The sequence below is a fragment of the Suricata suricatta genome, chromosome 1 (genome assembly GCF_006229205.1).
Source record: "Suricata suricatta isolate VVHF042 chromosome 1, meerkat_22Aug2017_6uvM2_HiC, whole genome shotgun sequence".
Lineage (NCBI taxonomy): Eukaryota > Metazoa > Chordata > Mammalia > Carnivora > Herpestidae > Suricata > Suricata suricatta.
The window spans coordinates 124,453,013-124,477,324 of NC_043700.1; the positions used below are offsets into that span (position 1 = coordinate 124,453,013).

At 34.8% G+C, this 24,312-nt stretch overlaps 1 protein-coding gene across 1 annotated transcript in view; it reads left to right on the plus strand.

Annotated features, from left to right (window-relative positions):
- FAM13A (family with sequence similarity 13 member A) overlaps window positions 1-24,312 on the plus strand; it is a 313,453-nt gene that overhangs the window by 93,390 nt on the left and 195,751 nt on the right. Inside the window, exon 5 of the mRNA XM_029943172.1 lies at window positions 21,846-21,999. Coding sequence (XP_029799032.1) covers window positions 21,846-21,999 — 154 coding nt within the window. The remainder of the gene's footprint in view (window positions 1-21,845; window positions 22,000-24,312) is intronic.

Genomic DNA, 24,312 nt, shown 5'->3' on the forward strand with positions numbered 1-24,312 from the left:
TGCTGTTTATTTTTTTAATTTTTTAATTTTTTAATATAGTTTATTGTCAAGTTAGTTTCCATATAACACACAGTGCTCTTCCCCACAAGTGCCCCTCCTCCATGACCATCACCCTCTTCCCCTCCCCCTTCAGCCCTCAGTTTGTCTTCAGTATTCAAGAGTCTCTCATGAATTGCCTCCTTCCCCTCCCCATGGTCCTCTGTTAGATTTCTCCTATTAGACCTGAGTGAAAACGTATGGTATCTGTCCTTCTCTGCCTGACTTATCTCGCTTAGCATGACACCCTCAAGGTCCATCCACTTTGCTACAAATGGCCAGATTTCATTCTTTCTCATGACCATGTAGTATTCCATTGTATATATATATATATATATATATATACACACACCACATCTTCTTGATCCATTCATCAAATGATGGACACTTAGGCTCTTCCCATGATTTGGCTATTGTTGAAAATGCCACTATGAACATTGGAGTACATGTGCCCCTATGCATCAGCACTTCTGTATCCCTTGGGTAAATCCCCAGCAGTGCTGTTTATTTTTAAAAGAAGGAAAAGAAAGCAAACAAGAATGAGGCAGAAAAACAGTAACTGACAGTTTATTTTCCTAAAGAATTCCCTATAGCATTGTTGTTTATGTCTTTCAGAGAGATGGGTGATTGCTCTTGACTTAGTACAGATGTTTCCATACATGTGAATTGCCAACCACTTTAGATTTGAGATGGTTGCCCCTAGAACTCTGGAGAGTGAGAGTTGCTCTTAAGACCCTAGACTTCTTCTTTCTGAGTGTCCAGTTTATTTTGAGAAGATGTGTTCAGACCTTTCCCAGTGCCTTCTTGCTGTCCACCAGGAGTGTGCAGTAATGCAGTGCTGAAGCAAGCAGGTGCTCAGGCTGCCTGGCCTTGGATTTGGTTTTCAACCTGCCTAGAGAAGACACAGTAGAGACAGAATGACTCCTAAAGATGGCTGCATCCTAATCCCTGGAACCTGGGAATATACTTTCTATGGTGGAAGAGACTTTGCAGACATGACTAACAGAAAGATTTTGAGATGAGACTATCCAGGTAGACCCAGTGTCATCACAAGGGCACTTGGGGAGGGAGGCGGGTCAGAGAGGGAGATGTGATGATAGGAGGAGAGGTGAAGAATTGTTCTACCGCAGGAAGAAATGCAACCCTGCCCACACCTTGATTTTAGCCCAGTAAGAGCCGTTTTGGACTTCTGGCTCCAGGACTGTAAGATCATAAATCTGTGTAGTTTTAAATCACTAATTTTGGTAATTTGTTATAGCAACAATAGGAAAGTAACGTAGTGACTGTGGGTACTTTCCTTATACTCTAAGCCTGTGTTTATCTTTTTTCTTTGTAACAGCTTTAGTGGGGTATATTTTTACATGTTATAAGATACATCCATTTCAAGTATATGATTTGGTGATTTTTTAGTAAATTTGCTTAATGATATAACCACTACCAAGTCAATTTGGGTACATTTTTACATTTTTGCTCCTCCAATGAGACTTCAAGCCCACTTTACAGTTGACTCAGTCTCCAATCTATCTACTCGGCCCCTAACCTGTCTACTGTCTGTTTCTCTAAATTTTCCCTTTCTTGACATTCCATGCAGATGGAATCACATCTTAGTTTCTTGTGTCTGTTTTTTTCACTTTGCATCATGTTGCAGTGGTTATAGCAGCATCTTCCTCCTAGGATTGTTGTGAGGATTAAATAAGACCATGAATTCAAAATGTTTAGCATGCTGTCCATAGCACATAGTAAGTACCCAATACACATTCCTCTTCGACTTCTCTTTGTTACATTTTTCAGGTTCCAGAATAAAGTCACATAAAATATTTCTTAACACAATATAATATGCTCCTCTCACTCTCCTAGTCTCATATATGTTGTGAGGAATATAAGTCATTGAATTGTATGCTAAACTGAGTTTTTGGAGTGTGACATAAGAACCTAAGCACCATGCTTTTTTATTTTATGAGAGAATATCTTCTATGTTCTAGGTGACCTACAATGTGAATTTTTTTAAATTTCTTGAGTATAGTTGACACACAATATTACATTAGTTTCAGGTGTACAACATAGTAATTCAACAAGTTTATAGGTTATGCTATGCTCACAAGTGTAGCTACTGTCATCCTATAATGCTTTTATTATACAGTTGACTGTATTCCCCATGCTGAATCTTTTATTCCCATGACTTATTTATTCCATCACTGGAAACCTGCACCCCCTGCTTCTCCTCACCATGTGGCCCATCGCCCCACCGCTTTTTTCTTGTGCAACCATTAGTTCTCTGTGTTTATGTGTCTGATTCTGGTTTTTGCTTGTTTATTCACTTGTTTTTTAGACTCCACATATGAGTGGAATCATGTGATATTTGTCTTTCTCAGTCTGGTTTATTTCACTTAGCATAATAGGTCCATCCATGTTGTCACATATGGCAAGATCTCATCCTTTTGTGGTTGCATCATATTTATGTGTGTGTATACACACACACACACACACATATGCACACACCACATTTCTTTATCCATTTGTCTACTGATGGATACTTAGTTTGTTTCCATATTTTGGCTATTGTAATAATGTAATAAACAGAGGTGCATCTATCTTTACACATTAGTGTTGTTGTTTTCTTGGGTAAATAGCCAGTACTGGGATTACTGGATAATATAGAAGTTCTGTTTTTAATATTATGAGGAACCTCCATACTGTCCCACAGTGACTACACCAGTTTGCATTCCCACCAAAAGTGCACAAGGGTTCCTTTTTTTCCTCATCCTTGCCAACACCTGTTGTTTCTTGTGGTGTTGATTTCAGCCACTCTCACCAGTATGAGGTGATATCTCATTGCACTTTTGATTTGCATTTCTTTGATGAGAAATGATGAGCATCTTTTCATGTGTCTGTTGGCCATCTGTATGTCTTTGGGAAAATGTCTATTCATGTCTTCTTATTTTAACTGGATTATTTGTTGTTTTGGTTTAATACAAATTCTTCATATATTTTGGATGTTAACCAACAGACACATGATTTTCAAATGTCTTCTCCTGTTTAACAGGTTTGCTTTCTGTTTTGTTGATGGTTTCCATCACTGTGCAAAAGCTAATTTTATTTTTATGTAGTCCCAATAGTTTATTTTGGAGACATATTTAGAAAAATGTTACTATGTCCAATGTCAGAGAAATTACTACTTGTGTTTTCTTTTGAGATTTTTATGGTTTCAGGTCTCACATTTAGGTCTTTAATCCATTTTGAGTTTGTTTTTGTGTATGGTGTTAGAAAGTAGTTCAGTTTCATTCTTGTGCATGTTGCTGTCCAGTTTTCTCAACACCAATGGTTGAAGAGACCAACTTTTCCCCATTGTATATTCTTGCCTCCTTTGCCATAGATTAAATGACCAGATAAAGTTTATTTCTGGGCTCTCTAGTCTGTTCTATTTGTGTCTGTTTTTGCATTGGCACCATACTATTTCAATTATTACTGCTTTATAGTCTATCTTCAAATTTGGGATTGTGATATGTCCAGCTTTGTTCTTTCTCGGGATTGGTCTGGCTATTTCAGGTCTTTTGTGGTTTATTGTTTATTGTAGTTCTCTGAAAAAAAAATGTTGCTATTTTGATATGGAATGCATTGAATCCATGGATTGCTTTGCATAGCAATGGACATTTTAACAATACTAATTCTTCCAGTTCATGAGCATGGAATGTTCCCATTTGTTAGTATCACCTCTCATTTCTTTCATCAGTTTTTACAGTTGTCCAGAGTTACAATGTGAATTTTTCAGGCACAGCTATTTATCACTTGGGGATTACCTGTTTTGAGATATGTTATATTAATATTGTGAATTTACTTTAAAATTATGCAAGGTCTTTTATCTGGTGCTCTGCTGCAGCTGAAACTAAGAGGAAATATAAAACTAAGTATCATCTAATCTTAAGAAAACCTTTGTGAAAGTTACAAATGTATGAGCAGTTTTAAGCACAGTGGAGTTTCTTTAACCTGTACTGATTTGACCTCACAGAGTGATATTCCAGTGAGATTATAATTAAGGGCTAGGAAAGAGAAAATGATGGTAGTAGGAATAACAAGTAATAATTATTTTTCTTGGAGATACAACATTTTGAACAGCCTTATATTTTGTATTCCTGTCATCTTTTGTGTAGTTGTTTAAGCCTGTTAACATTTGTCATCTTTCTGACCACTCCCCCTGATACCACTTACAAACTTCTTGGGGAAAGAAGGTGAATTTATCCATTATCTGTGTAGAAGTGCCAGTGTTTGCCTGGCCTCTGGTACTTTGATTAATTGGTCATGGATGAATGGTTGGATTTATGGATAGATAGCTGACAGTTTAGTGCTTAGAAAAGTATTCTAACTCTTCTTGGGTAGTGGGAATCTCCTGTGTTTACCTGGGATGCCCTAAAGAAATAAATACAAGAAATAAGTTCATGGGTCATGAATTCATTTTCATTTTTGCTGATAAAATTCTCATTTAATACTGATAAAGTATTTACTTTTTTGGAAAATTGACAAAATTGTCCTTAGACTACAAATGTCCATCGATGGATGAATCGATAAAGAAAATATTGTATACATGATGGAGTATTACTTGGCAATCAAAGAATGAAATCTTGCCATTTGCAACTACATGGATGGAACTAAAGGGTATCATGCTAAGCGAAATTAGAGAAAGACAAATATCATATCACTTCACTTATATGAGGACTTTAAGATACAAAACAGATGAACATAAGGGAAGGGAAACAAAAATAATATAAAAACAGAGAGGGGGCCAAAAACATAAGAGACTTTTAAACATGGAGAACAAACAGAGGGTTACTAGAGGGGTACTGGCAAGGGGGATGGGCTAAATGGGTAAGGGACATTAAGGAATCTACTCCTGAAATCATTGTTGCACTATATGCTAACTAACTTGGATGTAAATTTTAAAAATAAATATATTTTTAAAAAATTCCTTAGACTAAAGAATACAGAAATATATAGTACCTTATAAGGTATTATGTGTTGTCTAAATTTGCCTTATTTTGGATTTTCTCAGGACTCACTTGTCTTCACTTTTGGCAGACCAACTAAATTCGGGAAGTCCAGCATTTTCTTTTATTTTTCTGGAGTAAACAGAAAATGTTATTTCCAAATATTTTGGCTCACTTCTGTTGGATAAAGACTGACTTTAGAATTTGTTCATTGTTCTTAATCCATTCTTTCTTGTCCTGCTATTTAAATGCTCTGTTCCTATTTAACATTTCATATAAAAAGAGACAAGGCACATTAGCAACAAAACATCAATTTATTGGATGGATGGACAAGCAAAATGTGGTAGATACATACAGGAGAATATTATTCAGCCTTCAAGAGGAAGGAAGGCCTGTCATTTGCATCAACGTTGATGGACCTGGAGGACATTATGCTAAGTGGAAGAATCCACAGTAAGACAAATGCTATAGGATGACACATCTCTGAAGTATCAAAAGTAGTCAAATTCATAGAAACAGAAAGCAGAATGTTGGTTGCCAGGGCCTGGGGGAACTGGAAAAGGGGGTTGTAGTTTAAAGGTTGTTGAGTTTCAGTTTTGCAAGATGAAAATTTTTGGTGATCTCTTTCACAATGTGAATATACTTAACACTACTGAACTATACACCTAAAAATGGTTAAGATGGTAAATTTTACATGTTTTTTAACCACAGTTAAAAAAAAAAAGAGGAGGAGGAGGCAGGGAGCTGAAATTTGTGTTAGTCAGATTTGTTACTTGAAGAAACCTTTCTGTAGTATTCACTGACCTAATGTTTAGAATAAAGCACATGCATCTGTAAAGAGTACCTGGGAAAAATGAATTATATGGCGTTACTTTTTTTTTTTTTACATTTTCACCATGTTTTAACTAAGATTCATCAGTCTCTTGAGAATTTATAGCTAGACTGCTGTCAGATACCATGAAGCTGGGCATCATATCAAAAGATTTCTTTCAAACTATTATAAAGATGATTTGAGACTCTGAGCTGTTTGTTGTTGTTGTGTTGCTATTGTTTTGCTATTTTGATAACTGCTGTTATGTATCTCTACTGAGACCTGAAAATGGATTGATACTATAACAATGAACGATCCAAGTTTTCTTTTACCTTCAGGAGCATTGCAAGATGAACTCCGGGTGAAGACAATGTGCTTTTGGTATTTTGTCAAAAGCCTTGCCCAATATGTTTTTGGCTCATTTGGACACATTCCAGTTGTTTCTTCCCAAAGGTTATTTAGATCAGAGATGGGTGGTTTTACCTTTAACTTGCTAATTTGGGGAATATTTCTTCCCATTGGAGATGAAATGTATTATCTATACTATTTATTCTGATACAAACAAAAAGAACATTGAGTATATATTTACACTATATTTTATATTATGCAGTTCAAACATATGGTCCACTTATGTGCAAAGAGGAAATTAACATTTTTTGGTGACATTAAGAATTTATTTTTTCCCCGGCTTCATTGAGACATAATTAGCATGTAACATTGTAAATTTAAGATGTACAGTGTATTGATTGGATGTCCTTATATATTGTAAAAGGTTGCCACCATAGCATTAGCTAACACCTCTATCACATCACATAATTACCATTTCTTTTTTGCGTTGAGAACATTTAAGATCTACTCTCTTAGCAACTTTCAAATATATAATGTATTTTTATCTGTAATCATGATGCTATTCATTAGAACTTACTCATCCTCTAACTGAAAGTGGCAAGTAACTTTTTAGATACATTGAAAAGGAACTAGAAAGATAAGTTCTGCATCTAAGAGTATGCAAATTTTTTAGGTTTTTTGTTTGTAAGTCACATTGGAGATTTAAATGAGTTAGACTCCCTGCTCTTAAGATAACTCACAGTGTAATGGAGAGAAATATCTTCACAGCACGTTATGACACAAAACAAAATCTAATAAGTGCTATGCTAGAAGATGAAATGAATTCTGTTAGAATAAGGAAGCAGCAGTTAATTCTGGTGGGATGGGGGACATAACTTAGTTGGAAGATAAACAGACTTAACTAAATGAAGAGGAAGGAGTTTACAGGAAACAAAGGAACATCATGTGTAGAAGCTATGAGATGTATTGAAGATAAGAAAATGTATTGTTATGTCATCAGATGCTAAAACCAGGAGAAAATGATGAAAAATAAAACTAGAAGTTACTTGAGGCATTCAGACTTCTAACAGTCTCATCCTAATCACTTCTGGTGGGCATAAGATTCATAAGCAAGACCAGGGCTAAAACTGATACTCTCTGTTATCAGTGACTTTGAAATTTTTCATATGGGTAACACCCTGAAATTAATTCTTCAAACGGAAAGTGAGATATTTTCACCTCATGCTTTGAAATGAGAGGTGAGTGTCTGTGAACTCAGTGCAGGAGATGATGTCACTCAGAACTGAATGCTGACGTTGAAAATGAGCTGCCTGGTGGCAAGAGTGGTGTCCGTCAGAAGCACCACAGCAGCACAGTCACCTGGCCCCAAGCCCTTCGCTCTTCCTGGTCTGCAACAGAGCAACCTGTGAAAGGCTCATAGCTCTGTACATGAACCCCACTTCCCTCTGTGTGTCATTTCTTGTCATGTTTTAGTTTTTCTGTCTGATGTAGGTTATCTAAAACTCCACAGATACCCTGTTTCTGGGTCTTACAATTTAATAAGGTCTTAATTGAGTTATTAACCCATCACTGTTACTCTTTAGTAAATACTACTGCTTTAGTATCAGCCACATCCTTGCATAAAAATGGGACTAATGGAAAATTTGAGGCAAATTTTAAACTTGGGCACTCACCTTCACCAGAATTTGATATGCCCTTTCTGATTGTGACCCTTTCAGATAACCAGTTATGTTATCTTTGAGACACTGATACTGTTACTCTCTTTTAATTCTGGTAGTGGTTCAGAAAAACCCCATCCACCCCTTTACCTTTATCTCTGTATTCTCCTTGGTTCTATAACATTAATAGCTTTTCTATAAGACCCTTAAAGAGATACTTAGTTATAATATGTAACATAGCAAATCTTTTGAGAACTTCTGAAAATGACAGTAACAATAATACCCCAGTCTTCATTGCCTAAGTATATCGACTTCTATCTAATTCTTCTTTTTGTAGGTTTAGTATCAATATCCTTAAGAAGAATAATCAGTTATTATTTTTTCATGAAACCTTATATCTATATATCTCGGAGATTGAAACATACCTAGTTATCCAGTATAAAGTTTTCAGAAATTAACTTATCTAGCCAAATGCTGGTAGCTTGATATCAAACATCTGGATATTTGAAAATATCTTGACTAATTCATGTAAGATTTTCCATTGTATCCAAAATACTGATTTTTAGAAAAACATGGTTGCATGGTAGGCTAATTGTTAATTTAATAGTCTAGAACTTTTAGGTAGGAAATTTTATGTTCTATTAGTGCTTTTGAGTAGAAACAACTAAGTCATTGAGTGTGTTATCGGTGGCATTCAATGAAATCTGCATTGAGAGGGGGGAAAAAATGGAAGCTGACACACATAATATAAATTGAATGCCTGGAAGCACCAACATCAATAGTTCTTAAGAAGGAAACATTGCCAAGGGTGGGGCCAGGTACAAAAACAGTTCTGGAAACTTTTGTTTCCACTGCTTCACCTCAATTCCAAGAAATATTTGGAGCTTTATTATTGAATGTTATCTTTAAAAAACATCTTCCACCTTTTCATTTCTATTAAATTTTCATTCATATCATATGTATAAATCAATTGCAATAGATTCATAGATAGGACATATTGGGAAACTTTCACACCTTTTAAAGTAGTTAATAAGCTTGGCCTCCAGTGATTGCTTTCAATAATAGTTTTTTTTTTCTTTTGCCAAAAACCACATTAGGGGGAATGTCCCAGCACATCAGCATTTTTATACTGCAAAATAATATGTTAAGGACATATTATTTATGTAGAATGTGTATAGACAAGCTTGGGCAATGTGATCTAGACATAATGCAATTAGGTACGTTCAGGACTGGGTAAGCAGTCATATTCAAATCAGAATGATGACAGCCAAAGAGAGGTTACAAATGAAGCATCTCAGGGCACCTGGGTGGTTCAGGCATTTAAGTGTCTGACTTTGGCTCAGGTCATGATCTCATGGTTCATGGGCTGAGCTCTGTGCTGGCAGCTCAGAGCCTGGAGCCTGCTTCAGATTCTGTATCTGTTTCTCTCTGCCCCTCCCCTGCTCACATTCTGTCTGTGTCAAAAATAATAAACATTAAAAATATATATAAAAGAAAAGCATCTGTAAAAATAAACAAGAAGCATCTCATGACTCTTTACCTACTTAAGCCTTTTATTAATGACTTAGATTAAGACAAGACTTTATGCATATTAAAGTAGTCAACAAAACAAAGCTGAGAAGAATAGTATGTTGAGTAGCAAGGCTAGAAAAAAAATTGAAGATCACACGTGCTTGTTTTTATTATATCATAAATGGAAAAAATAGATGAAGAATTAGCAGATACTTAGTGAATAAATGTTTATTCTTACACTTTGATTCTCAAGAGGGATCAGGACTAGAAAGACCTAGTTTAATAGCAATTCCTATGAAAAAGACGAGAATTTTAGCCAATGGCAAGTTAGGTGTAAATCAACACTGTTGCTGTGAAAGGTAGAAATTAATCTGCATAATAGAAAACATTGGTACAATTATTTATGGTTTGCAAGGTACTTTTTTTAAAAGTTGGATTTCTTGAGGCACAGTTATTGCAGAATGATCCATTTGAGGATGGTATTAATGGGATTTGACAAAATTCATCACCACCACCGCCACACCTAAGATACTATTTCCATTATTCCAAAAGTTCCTCATCTCCCTTCTAGTCAACCCATGCCTTCACCACAGTCCTTGGTAACCACTATTTCAAAGACCCCATCGATTTGCAAAGTATTTTTCACATAACTTTTAAAAATTTGATTTTCACAAGATCCTTACAACATTAATATTTCTAACATGTCTATTTTATAAAGCAAGAAGCAAGGGCTTAGTTGAGCCACTTTATATAAGTGGTGGAACCAGGTACTGAAACTGTTTTGTTTTGTTTTGTTTTTTCTAGTTTCTTTTGAGAAAGAGTGAGAGAGTACCAGCAGTGGAAGTGCAGAAAGAGAGAGGAAGAGACAGAATCCCAAGCAGGCTGTTATCTTTCCCTGTCCTTCTTTCCTTATCCTATTCTGTCCTTTCTTATCCTGCTAACAGTGCAGAACCCATCGTGGGGCTTGGTCTCATGAACTGTGGGATTATGACCTGAGCTGAAGTTAAGAGTAGGACATTTAACTGAGCTACCCAGGCACTCCTGAACCCTTCAGGTAACTCAGAATCCTAAATGCTTCCCTTGACCCTTCCATCTGGCCCTTTTCTCTAAGAGCTCCACTCTCCTCTGCATTGTTGACTCAAGTAGGTCCTATATTCAAAGCTTTCACAGTAACTTACTGGAGGAGGCACTAGAGGAGGGTTTTTCAACCTTTGTTTTTTGTTTTACATTATCATTTCCCTAAGGAGGCTTTTTAGATATTTTCCACTGGCAATCACATCCTTCCATCGACCAGTTAAATTTTAACATCATGAATATGCTCTATATGTCTCTGTACTTTACATATCAAAAAGAGTAAGTTTTTTCATCTTCCCTAAGAACCATTTTGTCCCCATTGGGGCAGAACACTCCCACTGCTTACACTGAGCAGTAGTCTTCAACCATTGTCCCACCTGGTATGCATAACACAGAACCGTTGTGTGGGGGACACCATTTACAACACTGAAAATTTTATAGTAAACACCACATCAGACTTTTGGCATGAGGTTCATGAAAGTGTCTTCAGAACATTTAGGTAAGTAAAATCAGCTATTTAGGGTAAACTTCAAATTTATATAACAGGAGTGTTAAAATATGGCTTATTTTTAAATGTTTATTTACTGGGGCGGGGGGATGGGAGAGATATTCCCAACCAGGTTCCACACTGTTAGCACAGAGCCCAGTATGGGACTTGATCTCATGAACTGTGAAATCATGACCTGAGCCGAAATCAAGAGTCAGATGTTTAACTGAGCCCTGCAGTCCCCCAAGATACAGCTTTTTAAATAATTCTTTTAAGGTTGGCTTTTAATCTAGCTCTAGACTTCATATAAAGTAATCAAAGTAATTCTATTGAAGAATAAATATTAATCTTATTTTTGTTAAATGCTGTGATGTGTGTAATGTATATAGCTTTAACATGTTGTTACTGTGACTATGATTATTGCAAATCTCTCTTGCCTTGTCACTTTATCTGCCTTTCATCAAGCAGTCATCACTGAGGAGTAATAAGAACCAAACATCAGTGTTCTTGGTTGTCTTATGCACAATGCAGAGGGAAATGCAATTCCTTTTTTAAAAAAAATGTTTTTTATTTTGGTAAAATACAGGTAACATAAAATGTAACCATCATAACCATTTAAGTGTACAGTTCAGTGATTTTAAACACATTAACACTGTTGTGCAACCATCACCATCATCCAGTCTCAAAATGTTTATGTACATTTTCACCAACACTTGTTGTTTTCTGGTTTTCTGATATTAGCCATCTTAATGGGTGTGAGGTGATATTGTAATTTTTATTTGCATTTCCCTGATGATTAGTGATATTGAGCATCTTTTCATGTGCTTAGTGGCTATTCATATATCTCCTTTGGAGAAATGTCTATTCAAGTCTGCTAGTTTTTAAACCAGGTTTTTGTTGTTGAAATTTAAGTGTTCTGGATAATGAGTTCCTTATCAAATACATGATTTATAGATATTTTCTCTGATTGTGTGGGTTACCTTTTTACTCTACAGATAGTGTCTTTTGATGCACAAATTTTTAAAACTTTCATGATCTACTTTGTCTGTTTTGTTGTTGTTGCCTGAGCCATAGGTGTCATATCCAAGAAATCATTGCCAAATTTAATGTCATGAAGTTTTCTCTTTATGTGTTTTGTAAGTTTTACTGTGTTAGATTCTTGGTCCATTTTGAATTTTTGTATATAGTGCTAGGTGATGGGCCAACTTCATTCTTCTGTATGTGCATATGCAGTTTTTGCAGTACCATTTTAAAAAGAATGACCATTTTTAATTCAGTTGTGTTAGCACCCTTGTCAAAACTCATTTGACCATATAAGCAAAGGTTCATTTCTGGGGTCTCTATTCCATTAGTCTGCCTTTATGTCAGTACCTCACTGTTTTGATTTTTGTAGCTTTGTAGTAAATTCTGAAATCAATAAATGTGAGTCTTCTATTTCTGTTCTTTATTGCATTTGTTTTGGCTATTAGGATCATTTGAGATGCCATATGAGTTTTAAGATGGCCTTTTTTGTTTATGAAAAATATACTGTTGGAATTTTGGAAGCAATTACATAGAAACTGTAAGTTGCTTTGGGTAATATTCACATTTTAATGATATTAAGTCTTCCAATCCAGGAACATGATATATGGTTCCATTTATTTGTTTTTTTAATTTCCTTAACCATTATTTTATAGTTTTCATTGTATAAGCATTTCACCTCCATGGTTAAATATATTACCAAATATATTATTCCTTTTAGTGCTACTGCAAATAGAATAGTTTTGTGAATTCCTTTTCAGATTGTTCATTGTTTATAGAAATGCAATTGATTTTTGTTCGCTGACTTTGTGTTCTGCTATCTTGCTTAATTTGTTTTTCAGTTCTAACAGGTTTTTGTGTAATTTTTAGAAATCTTAAGATCATATTATCAGGAAGCAGAGATAATTTTACTTCTTCCTTTCCAAATTTATTATTTTTTTAATGTTTATTTTTGAGAGAGAGACAGCATATGACCAGGGGAGGGTCAGAGAGAGGGGCACACACAGAATCTGAATCAGGCTCTAGCCCTGAGCTGTCAGCACAGAGCCTGACATGTGCCTTGAACTCATGAACCACAAGATCATGACCTGAGCCAAAGTCAGACACTTTAACTGACTGAGCCACCTAGGAGCTCCTACTTCTTCCTTTCCTTCTTGCCCAATTGCTCTGGCTAGAACTTCGAGTACTATGTTTAATACAAATAGTGAAAGCAGGCATCTTTGCCTTATTCCTGCTCTTAAAGGAAAAGCTTTCATTCTTTCATCATTGAATATGATGTTTGCTATAGGGTTTTTCATGTGTAGTTTTTATTGTGTTAAGATAGTTTTCCATTTTTCCTATTTGTTTTTATTTTTTTATTTAATTTTTGCTGATGAAATGGTGTTGAATTTTGTCAGATGCTTTTTCTGCATCAATCAAGATGACCATGTTGGTTTTTTTCCTTCTTTCTGGTGATGTGGCATATTACATTGACGGATTTTTGTATGTTGAATCATCCTTGCATTCCAGGAATAAATACTATGTGGTCATGCTCTGTAGCCCTTTTAATGTGCTTCCAAATTCTATGTGATGATACCTTATTGAGAGTTTTTGCATCAGTGTTCATAAAGAGCTCTGGTATGTGTTTTCCTGTAGTGTCTCTGTCTTGCTTTGACATAAGGTAATGCTGGTCTAGCAAACTGAGTTAAGACATGATTTCTCCTCCTCAATTATTTGGAAATGTTTGAGAAAAATTGGTATTAGTTTAAATGTTTGTAAAATTCACCAATGAAGCCATCAGGTCCAGAGCATTTATGGTTGAGGAATTTTTATTACTGATTCAATCTTATTAGCCATAGGTCTATTCAGATTTTCTATATTTTCATGATTGAGTCTTGGTAGGTTTTGTGTTTCTAGGAATTTGTCTATTTCATTCGGGTTATCCTGTTCATTGGTCTATAAATATCATACTATAATCTTATAATTCCTTTTAGTCCTATAGAATCAGTACCAATTTCCCACCTTTAACTTCAGAATTTAACAATTTGAACCCCCTCCTTTTTAAAAAAAAATTCATCTAGTTAAAGGTTTGTCAATTTTGTTGATTTTTTTCAAAGAATCTACTTTTGACTTTATCATTTCTTCTCTAGTGTTTCTCTATTTCATTGATCTCTGCTCTAATTTATAATTTTTCAATTTCTGCTAGCTTTGTATTTAATTTCTTTCCTTTCCTATTTCTTTAAACTGTAAAGTTAGGTTTTTATTTGATGCATCCCATAAGTTTTGGTTTGTTCTGTTTTCATTTCCATTCATTTCTAAATGTTTTCTAATTTTCCTTGAAATTAATTTTTTGTTCTGTTGATTGCTTAAGCATGTGTTAATTCCACAATTTTGAGGATTTTCTGATTTTCTCAATGTTACTAATTTCTAACTTTGTCCCATTGCAGTCCAAGAAGTTACTTTGTAAACTGATTGTCTTTCTTAAATATATTGAGATTTAATTTATGGCCTAATATATGGTATTTCCTGGAAAATCTCCTGTTTACACTTGAGAAAAGTGCTTATTTAGGTAAAATATTCTGTATATGTCTGCTAGATCAAGCTGGTTTGTTTTTTAAGTCTTCTGTTTCGTTACTTATCTTCTGTTTGGTTGTTCTATCCATTGTTGTGATTAGGATATTGAACTTGTGAACTATTGTAGAACTGTGTATTTCTCCCTTAAATTCTGTCCATTTTTCTTCATATATTTTGATGATCTGTCATTACCTGTGCAAATGTTTATAATTGTTATATTTTCTTGCTGTATTGAAACCTGTTAATATATAATTACCTTCTTTGTCTCTTTTAACCTTTTTTAAGTTTATTATGTATAATACTATAGCCATCTCTGCTCTCTTTTACTTACTATGTACATGCAATATCTTTTCTCATCCCTTTTAATCTGTGGCTTTGGATCTCAAATGAGTCTGTCATAGACAGAATATAATTAGACTATGTGTCTTTATTCCTTCTGTCAGTATCTTTTGATTGGGGAGTTCGATCCATTTATCTTTAAAATAATTACTGATAAGGAGGGACTTGTGTCATTGTGCTATTTATTTTCTGTAGACAGTGCAGCTTTTTTGTCCCTCATTTCCTGCATTATAATTTTCTTTTGTGTTTAGTTAAAATTTTTTGTAGTGTAATATTGAAATTCCTTTCACATTTTCTTTCTTGTATATTCTGCAGGTATTCTCTTTGTGGTTATTTATGGTGATTACATTTAACATCCTAAAACTATAATACTCTAATTTGAATACATACTAGCTTTAGTCCAAGTAACATACAAAAACTGTGCTCCAGGGTGTCTGGGTCACTCAGTAGGCGGTGCATGCAACTCTTGATTTCACAGTCATGAATTCATGCCCCACAATGGTCATAGAGATTACTGAAAATATAAATCTGCTTTTTTTCTATCCCCACCGCTTTCAGTTATTGATGTTACAAAATTGTATCTTTATATATTTTATGCCCCAAAATATAAACATATTTTTTTTACATTTTTAAAATATGTTTTGTCTTTTTTTATAGCTATAAGTGACAAGTAACATTAGTTTTAGGTACAACATAATCATTGAATATATGTATATTAGTAAAATGATAAGTTTAACATCAATCACTACACATATTTACAACCTTTTCTTCTCATAATGAGATTTTTAAGATATACTATTAGCAACTTTCAAATATACAATACAGTATTATTAACTATAGTTACCATACTATACATTACATCCCCACTACACTTTTTTTTTTTATATAACTGGGGGTTTGTACCTTTAGACCACCTTCACTCTCTCTATTCATCTCTCACACCTCACCTCTGGCAACTATTCATTTGTTCTCTGTATCTATGGGTTCACTTGTTTGTTTTTGTAGACTCCACATATACATGAAATTTTATGGTATTTGTCTTCCTCTGACCTATTTCATTTGTCACTGTGCCTTTCATAGACATCCATGTTGTTGCAAAAGCCAAGATTTCTGTCCCTTTTATGGCTGAATAATATTCCTTTGTGTGTGTGTGTGTGTGTGTGTGTGTGTGTGTGCACGTGCGCGCACGTGCGTAGACACACATATCCCATATCTTCTTTACCTACTGATGCATTAAGGACATTGAGGTTGTTACCGTATCTTGGCTGCAGTGGGCATAGGGGTGGCAGATACCTTTTTCAGTTAGTGTTTTCATTTCCTTTGGATAAATATCCAAAAGTGGAATTGCTTAATTATATAATAGTTCTATTTTTAATTTTTGAGGAAGCTTCATTCTATTTTTCATAGTGACTGTACCAATTTACATTCCCACCACCAATGCACAAGTGTTCCCCTTGCCCCACATTCTTGCTGACACTTGCCATTTCTTGTCTTTTTGATAACAGGCATTCTAACAGGTGTGACATGATATCTCACTGTGGTGCTGATTTGCATTTTCTTGATTAGTGATCGTGAAGACTTTTCATATACCTATTGACTATTTGTATGTTGTCTTTAGAAAAATATCTATGCAGATCTTCTGCTTATTTTAAAATGACGTTATTTGCTTTTGTTACTGAATTGCATGTGTTACGTATTTTGAATATTAACTTTTTATCAGATACATGATTTGCAAATATTTTCTCCCTTCTGGTAGGTTGCCTTTTCATATTGCTGATGGTTTTCTTTGCTGTACAGAAGCTTTTTAGTTGATATAGTCTCACTTGTTTGTTTTTGCTTATGTTGCCTTCGCTTTTGGTGCAAATTCAAAAAATCATTACCAAGATGGATATCAAACAGATTACCACCTATATTTTATTATTATAGTCACATTGTAGTTACATAATATACTATAAACACTATATTACATATAGTACTGTGCATTATATACTATTTTATATGAAATTTAATATGTCCTGCTTCAAACAGGAGAAAAACACAAAAGAAGCTGGTCAATGACTGTTCTTTTTGTTAATTGAAGTTTTTTATATTTTTAAGTTTTTATTTTAATCACCTGGTGCTCATCACAATAAGTGCAGTCCTTTATCCACATTACCTATTTCATCCATCCTTTTGCCCACCTCTCCTGGTAACCAGCAATTTATTCTCTATCATCAAGAGTTGTTTAAAAAAAAATCTGTTTCTTGATTTGTCTCTCTCTTTTTTCCCCTTTTGCTCATTTGTTTTGTTTCTTAGATTACACGTATGAGGGAGATCTTATATTTGTTTTTCTCTGACTGACTTATTTTACTTAGCATTGTACGCTCTAGTGTTCTCTTGCTCCCTCCACATCATTGCAAATGGCAAGATTTCATTCTTTATTATGGCTGAATAACATTCCATTGTATATATACACCACATCATCTTTTTTTTTTTAATGTTATTTATTTTTGAGAGAGAGAGGCGACTGCATGTGGGGAAGGGGCAGAGAGGGAGAGATGGAATCGGAAGCAGGCTCAAGGCTCTGAGCTGTCAGCACAGGGCCCAATGCGGGGCTTGGACCTACAGACTGTGAGATCATGACGAGCCGAAGTCAGACACTTAAGCAACTGAGCCACCCAGGTGACCGTTACACCACATCATCTTTATTCACTCATTTATCAGTAGATACTTGCGCTGCTTCCATATCTTGGCTCTTGTAAATAATGCTGCTGTAAACATAGGGGTGCATGTATTCCTTTGAACTAGTGTTCATGTATTCTTTGGGTAATTACCCAGTAAAGTGATTACTGGGTTGTGGGTACTTCTATTTTTCACTTTATGTGGAACCTCTGTACTGTTTTCCAGAGTGACTGCACCAGTTTACATTCCCACCAACAGTGCAAGAAGGTTCCTTTGTCTCCACATCCTCACCAACGCTTGTTCTTTCTTTTTTGTTTTTTAATTTAAGCCATTCTCACAGATATGAAGTGATATCTCATTGTAGTTCTGATTTGCACTTCCTTGATGAAAAGTGATGATTAGCATCTTTCATGTGTCTGTTGGCCATCTGTATGTCTTTTTTGGATAAGTGTCTGCCCATTTTTTAATTGGATATTTGGTTTTAGGGGGTTGAGTTATATAAATTCTTGAAATATTTTGGATATTAATCTCTTATCAAATAATATGTCATTTGCAGGTATCTTCTCCCATTCCATAGGTTGCCTTTTAGTTTTCTTGGTTGTCTCCTTTGCTGTCCAAAAGGTTTTAATTTGATGAGTCCCAGTAGTTTAATTTTGCTTTTGTTTCCTTTGTCTTGGGGGACCTATCTAGGAAAAAGTTGCTATAGCCAATGTCAAAGAAATTACTGCTTGTGCTCTCTTCTAGGATTTTTATGGTTTCAGATGTCACATTTAGGTTTTTAATCCACCTTGAGATTTTTTTTGGTGCATGATTTAAGAAAGTAGAGGCGCCTGGGTCGCTCAGTTGGTTGAGCCTCCAACTTCAGCTCAGGTCATGATCTCATGGTTTGTGAGTTTGAGCCCCGCATCAAGTTCTGTGCTCATAAACAGCTCAAAGCCTGGAGCCTGCTTCAGATTCTCTGTCTCCCTCTCTCTCTCTGCCCCTCCCCTGCAGATGCTCTACCTGTCTCTCAAAAATAAATAAATGTTAAAAAATTTTTGAAAATGAAAATGTCCAGTTTCATTTCTTCTGCATGTTCTTATCCAGTTCTCCTAACATGATTTATTGAAGAGTCCATCTTTTTCCCACTGGATATTCTTTACTGCTTTGTTGAAGATTAATTGACCATATAATCATGGGTTTATTTCTGGGTTTTCTGTTCTGGTCCATTGATTTATGTGTGTATTTTTTGTGCTAGTACCATACTATTTTGATTACTATAGCTATGCATTAGAACTTGTAATTTAACTTGAAGTCTGGAATTGTGATGCCTCCAACTTTGCTTTTTTTTTCAGGTTTGTTTTGTCTATTTGGGGTCTTTTGTGGTTTCATACAAATTTTTGGATCCTTTGTTCTAGTTCTGTGAAAAATGCTGTTGATATGTTTATAGGTATTGTATTAAAAGTGTAGATCAATTTGGGTATTATAGGCATTTTAACAATATTTGTTCTTCCAATCCAGAAGCATGGAACATCTTTCCATTTTTTGGTGTCATTTTCAATTTCTTTCATCAGTGTTTTATCATTTTCCAGAGTACAGGTCTTTTACCTTTTTGGTTCCATTTATTCCTAGGTGTCTTATTTTGAGTGCAATTGTAATTGGGATTGTTTTCTTAATTTCTCTTTCTGCTGCTTCATTATAGGTGGTGTATAGAGTGTGCTAGATTTCTGTGCATTGATATTGTATCCTGAGATTTTATGGTTTACGTTTCAGTTCTAGCAGTTTTTCAGCTGGAGTCTTTCAGGTTTTCTATGTATAGTATCATGTCATCTCCAAATAGTGAAAGTTTTACTTCTTCCTTACCAATTTGGATGCCTTTTATTTCTTTTTGTGTTCTGAGTGCTGTGGCTAGGACTTGTAGTATTATGTAAAATAAAAGTGGTGGAATTGGACATCCTTGTCTTGTTCCTCACTTTAGGGGAAAGGCTCTCAGTTTTTCCATATTGAAGATGATGTTTGCTGTGGGTTTTTCAGAAGTCTGTCTGTCTGTCTGTCTCTCTCTCCTTAACGTAATCTCCACCCCCAGAGTGGGGCTTTGACCCCACGACCCTGAGATCAAGAGTTGCACACTCTACTGACTGAATTAGCTGGTGCCCCACTCAGAATTGTCATGGGTTTTTCATATATGGCCTTTATTATGTTCAGGTATGTTCCCTCTTAATCTACTTTGTTGAGAGTTTTTATTATGAATGAATGCTGTATTTTGTTGAATGCTTTTTCTGCATCTACTGAAATGATCATATGGTTCTTATCCTCTTATTGATGTGATGTATCACATTGATAGGTTTGAGAATATTGAACCACTCTTGCAACTCAGGAAAAATCACACTAGATTGTGGTAAATGATTTTTTTTAATGTGTTGTTGGGTTCTGTTTCCTAGTATTTTGTTGAGGACTTTTACACCCATATTCATGAGAGATATTGGCCTGTACTCTTTTTTTTGTGGTATCTTTGTCTGGCTTGGGTATCAATAGTGTTATGCTGGCCTCATAGAATGAATTTGGAAGTTTTCCTTCCTTTTCTATTCTTTGTAATAGTTTAAGAAGAATAGGTATTAACTCTTTAAATATTTGGTAGATTTTGCCTATGAAGCCATATGGTCCTGGACTTTTGTTTGTTGGGAGTTTTTTGATCACTGATTTAATTTCTTTTCTGGTCTGTTCAAATTTTCTTCCTGCTTCATTTTTGGAAGATTATATGTTTCCAGGAATTTATCCATTTCTTTTAGGTTGTCCAATTTATTGGCATATTATTTTTCATAATGTTGTCTTATAATCCTTTGCATTTCTGGAGTGTTGGTTGTTTTGTCTCTCTCATTTGTGGTTTTATTTATTTGGGTCCTTTTTCTTTTTTTCTTGATAAGTCTGACTAGAGGTTTATCAATTTTATTGATTTTTTTTCCAAAGAACCAACTCCTGGTTTCATTGAGCTATTTTTCTTTAGTTTCTATATCACTTATTTCCCCTATAATCTTGATTATTTTTTTCCTTCTGCTGGTTTTAGGTTTTGTTTGTTGTTTTCCTAGTATGTGTAGGTAAAAGGTTATGTTGTTTAAGAATTTTTTTGCTTGTTGAAGTAGGCCTGTATTGCTATAAACTTAGAACCACTTTTGCTGTATCCCAAAGCTTTTGAACAGTTGTGTTTTTATTTTAATTTGTTTTTATGTAGTTTTTAAATTTTTTTTCTTTTACTTCCTGGTTGACTCAATGGCAGTTCTTATATCAAGGCTGGCAAATGCTGGGAATCTCTTGACTAGGTTTCAAGTCCTGGAAATATTTCTCCTGCTGACCTTGACTAAGGATTGAAATCACAGGCAAGGAATGCTACCAGCTAGTGTCACTGCCTATAATTTACTTTCTTCCCGATGATACTCATTGCACTCTGCTGGCCTCCAGAACTGTGAAAGAATAAATTTCTGTTATTTTAAGCAACATTGTATGATGATTTGTAACAGAAGCCACGGGAAACTAATATATATGGGTATTGACATCTCAGTGTTGCTTTTTAAATGCATTTCACTGGTTATTCAATGAGATTATCTTTGCATAAGATTATTGATGTCCAATTGTTTTCTTCTATGAATTTTTCAACTCTTGTCCTTTGTCTTTTTTTAAATTTATTTTCTTAACAGTTTTAACTACCAATCCTGTCAGTTGTCCCTGTTACTGAAGAGATAATTCATCTTCTAATCTGTACTTGTTTTGTTACCTTATTTATGTGTCTTCTGCATTCAAAAGATCTTTTTCACATTTTCTTAATCATGGAAATTTTTAAACATAGCCAAAAGAAGAAGGAATAGTATGTAGTATAACAAGTCTTCCATACACCCATCACTCAGCTTCAGTAGTGTCAGCGTTTTTTCCAGAAGTATTCATATTTTTATATACTTTTTGTGCATTATCTAAACAATCTTTCAATAAAGATTGTGTTGCTATTATTTCTGTGGCTATTTCTTTTATGATAAAACATTCTTTTTGTGATAACATTTGTTCTTTATCACTTTTGCTCTTATATAAATACTACCTTATGTATAGTAATTTTGAATATGTACAAAACTTATGGCACCTGTGTTAACCTATAACTTCTTCCTAAACAACGTGTACTTTTCTTATGAAGCACAGGCTACTGATGCAGATCTTGGGAACTTGCCAGTTGTTCCATCAACGTCATACATGTCACCATAGAGCTTGTTGAAAATCCCATGTGTCCTTATAAGAAGGCTGATCAGTCATACAGAAGATGTCAGCTCCTAAGTTGCCTAAGTCAACTGTACTGCCATTTTTGTTTTTACAAATTAATTCCTCCCATTTTCCCCTCTTACTTCTAGTGTACCACCTGGGCTTGAAGGCATGAAAGAACAAGACATCTGCAACAAGATAATGGCTAAATTACTAGAAAATTACAATACCCTGTTTGAAGTAGAGTATACAGGAAATGATAACCAGAGATGTGAAAACATGGCAAGGATTATCATAGTAAAAGTAAGTAACTGTGGTATATAATCTTCAGTGTTGCTTATATTTTGAATGGAAGACATTTTATACAAATCATTCTTTGTCATAACATGTCATGGATATAATTTAGATTATTGTTCCTGTGTTTATTGAATTTTGTTTAGGAAATATAATCTCTGTGTCAAGTATTTAATTGATCTATATTCTTCTTTGATTGGAGAATAATTGTGAATTGATGTTTCCCTGCTGCTGTAAAATCATCTCAAAATCACTGATGGGGGGCTAGTGCTCTGGCTGATTTTTATGCAGGCCTGGTGTACAGCAGAGATATGTGCTTATGGCTATGTTAGGAGTGCTAGCTTACTGAGTAGATGGCAAATTCCTGAAGATAATATTACCATGTCATTTTGTTTCCCTTGTGTCTGGCACACTTTCAAGTTCACCTTCAGATTTTAAGTCCCACATATGTATCCTCTGGCAACTATCATCAGTAAAGGGAAGTATTTTTATCAAACTGTAAAGGAATCCTTAACAATACTATCTCCATCTTTTTATGCATTGGCTGATAATTTATAACCTATCGCTTACTCATTAGGGAAATGCAAGTAGGTCTCTAAAGAAAGTCCAACAATAAACCAAACCACATACTCCAGGGGAGGCATCGTATTTCATTCTCACTTATATTGAAGCAAATCATGATGGAATGGATATGGTAGGTTCCCTTAGGAGGTTTCTTGAGACTTACCACATTTATACTTGCTTTTATACTTGTTGATTCACATGGCAATGAATGACAAAATGCTAGGCACTTGTTTTGGTCGTTGAAAGGGTATTTTCATCCCTTCTTTCAGTTGAGACCATGAGTATCAAGTAGCACTCTACCAAAACAAAAGAAAACCAAAAACTAGGTTTTCTTACCCAGACTCCTTATAAAGACTATAATACATTTGAGAGGAATGCCTCTATCTGGAATCTTGCCAAACTGATAAAGAGAACTTTAAACTTTGAGGGAAGGGAAGAACAATACATAGATAATATGATAAATATGTCAGTGATTCACCAGAGAAAATATGGAAAAAAGATACACTGTCTTGCTACCAAACAATTAAAATAAATTGTCTTTTAAATAGAAAAAAATAGATCTTAAATTTCTCCCTCTGGTTCCTGTAGTACTTTGCAAAGGTCTCTTTTTAAAGTATTAAAAAGTGATTGACTTTGCTATAGCTGTATCTCTGATCAACACTTTTTAACACTTGCACTTTTTAACTAGAGCTGGTAAGATAATAAGATAAGTCTAAAATATAATAGAAAAATATGATCTCCTAGGCACAGGAATATGCCAAAAAGAGGTTATATGCTGTGTAAGTAAAACAGCACCTGCTGAAATATGTAGAAGGAGTTCCTGCTTAAGCTACTAGATTTAAGTCTAGTGGAGAACTTAGCATGAGAGCACAGGATAAGACACACCAACTGTCAAATACAGGTATCTTGGGTAGATGAAGAATATGACTGCTACTCTCCTAATGCAAGTTTCAGATCTGGCCTAGAGGCAGCTAAAGATGATGTTTGAAAACTACATTTCTATACCATGGAAGTGTCATTCTGCTAAAGCAAAATAGTTGGTGCATTCTTTACTGATCTTGCTGATAGCCTCATCTCAGATGGTAGCTTATGCTACAAGGGAAAAAGATGTTCTGAACCTTGTTATAGCCAATAAGGATTAAATGGAAGTTGCAGAAATTATTTCAATGGAATATGCCAGTGCCAGTTTCGGGTCCATAAAAATAAAGAACATGCTAGCTATAGTCAGATATCTAAACTTGGACATTGTTTAGAAAGCAGATTTTTTAATTCCTAAAATCAGGGATATATTACATACAAACCAAAAGGAAACTGGATTAGAAAGGAAATGGGAGGCTCACAATGAATTCATTAACATTAATTGAACAATCGGAAAAATGGAAAGTAACTGAAAAAAAAATCTTGTTCTGATCATTCTCATGAACTCAGCTTTTAGAAGGATGTGTACAAGAAGAGACTGGCACAAAAGAAGTAATAAATGTGCATGAATGACAGACACATAAAATGAGCTGAGAATAAGCTTGGGCTCATGGAAACTACTAAGATATAGAAAAGGGCTTTAAGGGGAAGAAGTACTAAATGCATCCACTGACATACCTCTGTGCACCCCATTGTGGGGAATAGAGGTCATAAAAGATTGAATGAAGTTCAAAATACCCTTGTGAGCTGTAGGGAGATTTGGGGCCAAGACAAATGTAAGTTTGGTTGCATTGGGACCAGGATAAAGGACTTTGAATTTGGACTGGTGTTAACTTCAGG